At 35.9% G+C, this 5,329-nt stretch overlaps 1 protein-coding gene across 1 annotated transcript; it reads left to right on the top strand.

The window, feature by feature from the left end:
- Positions 1-3,889: 3,889 nt before the first annotated feature.
- LOC112517376 (zinc finger protein ZAT10-like) lies at positions 3,890-4,593 on the top strand. Its single transcript, XM_025124787.1, has one exon. The coding sequence runs from the start codon at positions 3,892-3,894 to the stop codon at positions 4,513-4,515; it is 624 nt and encodes a 207-aa protein (XP_024980555.1). The 5' UTR covers positions 3,890-3,891; the 3' UTR covers positions 4,516-4,593.
- The last annotated feature ends 736 nt before the right edge of the window (positions 4,594-5,329 follow it).

Genomic DNA, 5,329 nt, shown 5'->3' with positions numbered 1-5,329 from the left:
ATGATCGCTGGAACTGAAATTACAGATACAGAAATACATCGAAAGAAAAAAGGGATTATCATCAAATCACTGAGAGAGAGGATCAACAGTCTGGTTATCGATTGTAAGGATCAAAGTGTTTTTACTTTGATTTTTAAGAATGACTTTTAAATAGATTTTTATATGGTATTTGCCAAACCAATTATATTACAAGGGTCAAAGAGTTGGACGACAAGAAAAACCCATGGGAAAAATTGGCCTATCACGGACAAACAAAGATAGGATACTAAACGAGGTCTTCCGTGTAGAGTTAGGAGTAGGCCACAAAGAGGGACGACTGTTGCAGTTTGCACATACTCGTAGGACACCAATAGCGACACCATTAAAGACAGTAAAAACAGTGACGGTCGAGGGAATGAGGAGGAAGGATAGGTTGTGAATGATGTGGAACGAGCAATTAGGATTAATATGACGGGCTTAAACATTTCCAATTGCATGACATTTAACACGAGTTCTTGGAAACACATGACTGGTGTAGCAAACTAGCTCGGTGTAAAGACCTTTAGCTAGAATCAATACAAAGAAGGGAGTTTCAGAGGTTGAGGATGGGACCTAGGGAGCACAGAGCTGATACATAGGTTACTCGAGTTAGGGGTCGTTTACATAAACACTTACCCGGTAAGTGCTTACTGGTAAATTTCAACACTATCGTTTAGTTACCTGGTAAGCTTTGAGTCCAACAAACGACATTGTATGTAATAACTTACCCGGTAAGCGCCAACCGTGGTAAGAGTCGTCGTCATCACTTACCGGGTAAGACTCTCGGTCCTTATCTTCGCTCTTACCGGGTAAGATTCTTGGTCCTTGTCATATTCATCCGGTAAGGTAATGTGACTTGGTAAACGCTTACCTAGGTAAGCATTTGGTAAACGACCCCTTAAACAATAAATAGATTGATGTGTGCTTCTCATTATCTTATCTATCTTTTAATGCAGTTATCTCTTACTCCCCTTTTCTATCCCTTATGATATGTGATATGTCTGTATACATCTTACATATCAGATCAGGGCTGGTCCTACCCTTGTGCGAAAATGATAAAAAATGCCCCTATGCCTATTTTTTCAGCAAATGAAACGACGAAACATTCGATTTTTTAAAGAGTTTGGAAAGTAGTAAAGCTAGGTGATTCATCTCATGCTGGTTTTTATTAATTATAGTAAAAGAATACAAAGTGGTTGGGACATAAAATTAAAACCCAGAATTACAAAATATAGACGGATAGAAGGATAAAACCTGAGGCTTCCTTCTTTTCCTGTTTTCTCTTTTCCAAATTGAAATTAGCATAATAGAACCCTTACTTCAATATATGGAACTTAAAAAACAAGGAAAACTGTAATTAGTTTTAATTAAAATAGTAATTTACATCAAAGTTAGTGTCATAATAAGGAAAGAGAAAAACACATAAAATTATTGGTCTAAAGACTAAAGTCTAAATCTAATACGGTAATGTCAAACCTCAAAAGAATAATGATAAGTTGTAAAATTTGTAATCTATGCTATTGTGCATTGCAAAAAGTGTCCAATAAGGCAATATTCCAATATGTTGCTATTACGGTGCAACATGCTCCACTTGTGTTGATACAGTAATGTGCTCATATGCATTGCAAATTTCAATTTTCAAATTTTAATATGCAATTCATTATCAAAAAAATATGTTCATGTTTGTTCTAAATAAATGAACATAAACGAACTTCCCGCCATACAGTTCATGATTCATGAAGGAATCGTCGAACATTAGGTTCGTTTACACTTATGCAAGACTCATTATCAAAAAGATAAAATCCCCTTAGGCTTTATGTTATAATCGTGTTAGTTATCGTTTGAAAGTTTGGGGCTGTTTTTAAATTTGTTTGGAAGTTGAGGGTGGTTTTTAGTTAGTTGTGAAAAGCTAAGAGGTGTATTTTAAAAAATTGATTTAAAATCTTAGGAGGAGGAAGCGGAAGTGGAAGAGGAAGAGGAAGAGGAAGCGGAAGAGGAGGAAGAAGAAGAGTTACGTGTTTAGTATTCGAGTTTGTGGCCGGTTTAAAGTTATCATCTAATTGTGATCAAAGTGAGTTTTTATCTTAAAAGCTTAATCTGAAATGTTTTTGACAAGAAACCTGTTGGGTTTCGAATTTGGGTATTTTTGGATATAACTATTTGCTATTTGTTAGCATAATTGGGTTTTTGATGTTGTATTATCAATTGTGGGGATATTATCGGTTCATTGAAATATCGACAAGAAAGGTGTAAATGGGATAAGAGTGGCATAATCGGTAAAAGAGGTGTAAAATGAGATAAGAGTGGCATAATCGACAGGAGAGGTGTAAATTGGATAAAGGTCACATAATCTGGAAAGATGTAAATGATTATGGGTGACATACTCAATGGTTTTGTTTAGAAATAATAATTTTGTCACATGAATTTGTTGTTATCGCATCATAATGAATAGAGGTTATCGCATCAGTGTGATGCGATGAGTATCGTTTATCACATCCTTGTGATGCGATGCGTTTGGGTTATCGCATCCTTGTGATACGATGAGTTTGGTTGTCGCGTCCTTGTGGTATGATGAGTTTGGTTGTCGCGTCCTTTTAGTGCGACAAGTTGATGTTTGGTACGATAAGTTGAGTTGTCATACCTTTGTGGTGTGATAAACATGTGATAATTGCATAGTATGGTGTGCGACGACTATTATTACTATTTTGACTTTAAAGTTTGACTTTCCAAAATTCTTTTGATGAATTTTTACCTTGTAAAGCTATCATGGAATTTTACTTACTAGACCTTATGATCTAACCCTCATTTTGTTTTTAAAAATTTGCATTTCAGGACAGGTACATTCGGAAGGTAAAGGGAAGGGGAAGATGTGGTTGGAAGTATTAGAGTTTTTGTACATGATTATATGCTAAATTTGGGTTTTGTGGATGTTGTTACTACATAAACTTGTGAATTTATTATATTCAAGTCATGTGAATTGGACAAAAAGTTCGTAGTAACTTTTACAAATACCGTTGTGTAAATTCGGGATCATGTGCCATATTTGTAGTTCATGATATGTGAAAATGTATTATATATGCAAATTGGGGCGTGATGTTACACTTTAGCCCAGTAAGTCAGTAACTCACAAGACCACACATGACACAACTTTATAATAATCAATTAGAAATTTAGATTTTTTTTTTTTTGCAAAAAGAATTAAAGATTCATAAATCATAATATGACTCACTAGCAACTTAGCAAGTTCAATCAACGATAGAAATCGGCCATTTGGGATTTCCATCTGCGATTTATCGAATCTAGCTTCATGATTGTGATCGGTTTGAAACCGGACGCCATGTCTTGAAAATCGAAACAAACGAACTTTGAAGAACAATGGAATTAGACTTGAGTTGTTGGAATGTTGAGCGTTCACAGATTCACAAAATGCATTCAGTATCCATTGCTATCAGGCCTTGAGTCTATTTTTATTGTTAAAATCCAATTGTTCAATTCACAAATTATTAAACCCAAAATCAGTAATAAATGATAATTTATGCCCCCTTACACTTTGATGCTCTGTACAATCGTATAAACCACACGTGATCAAGGTCGAGTCTTGTTCGTAGATTTGAAACTTTGATCTTTAATTAACAAAATACTTTTTGAATCCGTGATAGCACAAAAATGATGCCATCAATCATGCTCAAACTACCTCAATATAACGCGTTTATGACCCGGTTTTTGCCAACTCAGCCGGTGTTCCTCGCCCTATGGCCCCACGTACAGACCTATATATATTATGGAGTATCATTCAAGACACTCAACACTCCCACTCTATCTGAAGGACATACATATACATATATATATTTATACACACACACACATGTATTAATGTCACTCAAACCTGTCACCGATAAACCCACCACCACCACCGCCGCCCATCCATCAACGCCGGCCACGGAGGAGGAGTACTTGGCCTTCTGCCTCATGTTGCTCGCCAGAGGCAACTCCCCAGCTCCTCCGCCACCTCATCATTCCCATAATTTCACCTCCTACAAGTGTAGCGTATGCAACAAGGAATTCGCTACTTACCAAGCACTCGGTGGCCACAAATCCAGCCACCGGAAAAACGTCCAACCTAATTCCGACGACGACGACCACCACCACCACCTGTCCACCTCCTCTGCTTTGAAGACTAGCAACAGGGTCCACGAGTGCTCCATCTGCCATAGGTCTTTCTCCACCGGTCAGGCACTCGGTGGTCATAAAAGGCGTCACTACGACCCTGGAACCGGAGCTGCCGTCACAACCTCCGAAGGGACTGCTTCCTCCACCCATGTCCAACCGCGAGAATTCGACTTAAACCTGCCCGCCTTCCCTGAATTCGAATTGGGTTTGAACGTTGACTATTGGAAGAAAAGCCAAGTGTTGAACCATGAACAAGAAGTCGAAAGTCCGTTGCCGACGAAGAAACCGCGTTTGTTAATCGCCGGCGACATGGCCAATCGGTCATAATTTTTAATTTCTTTTCAGGCTTTTTTTATTAAAAGTTAAATACTTAAAATATTTGTTAAGACAACAAAACAATACAAATTTATATATCAATCATAAATATCAGAAAAAAAATTGAGGAAAAAGAACCATAGAAAATTACAAATTATTTCGTAAACTAAAATTTTAACTAATAAAAGTCAATGGAAAAATCAGTTAAATTCGAAATTCCAATTGCAATTGCAACGGTGGCCGGTTCCCTTCCCTTTTTTTATCCATCAGTTCGTATTTTTTTTCCGGTCATTTTTTCTGGCCACAAAACTTAAGAAGTATCGTGGCTTTATGGAATGTTCTAGAGGATTTGAATTTTGTTTCTTAAGTTTGTAAGATTTGGGATATCATTGAGTTACATTTTAAATAGATGATTGATAACTCTTAATTTTCAGAACTATTAATTTTAAGAGTTATTTTTTTTTAAATATATAATATATATGTATATATATATATATATGGTAAATAGAATAAATAAATTCACACATCTTTTCTACATTTGGTGAGATTTGAACATTAAAATTCTTAGGAGGCCAATGACTCACGTAGAGTATTTTTCTATACAATTGTTTTCTTTTAACCATGTAAAATATATATACTTTTTTACACGTTTTTTATAACAACTGTGTAAAGAGGTTAGAGTATTTTTTTAAACGATTTATTTACCATAGAACGTGTGAAATGGGATTTCAAAAATCACAAGCACTTTTGTAAACGGTTTTTTTTAAACCATCACCATGTAAAAAGAGGGGAAATATTTTGCATAGTAATTATTCGGTACTTCATA

The sequence above is a fragment of the Cynara cardunculus genome, assembly GCF_001531365.2.
Source record: "Cynara cardunculus var. scolymus isolate 2C chromosome LG 8, CcrdV1, whole genome shotgun sequence".
Taxonomy (NCBI): Eukaryota; Viridiplantae; Streptophyta; class Magnoliopsida; order Asterales; family Asteraceae; genus Cynara; species Cynara cardunculus.
Note: the sequence above shows the minus strand (reverse complement) of the source record. Positions and strands in the feature narration are given on the sequence as shown.

Coding starts and splice junctions, on each gene's coding strand:
- LOC112517376 (XM_025124787.1), top strand. CDS start 3,892: ATGTCACTCAAACCTGTCACCGATAAACCCACCACCACCACCGCCGCC.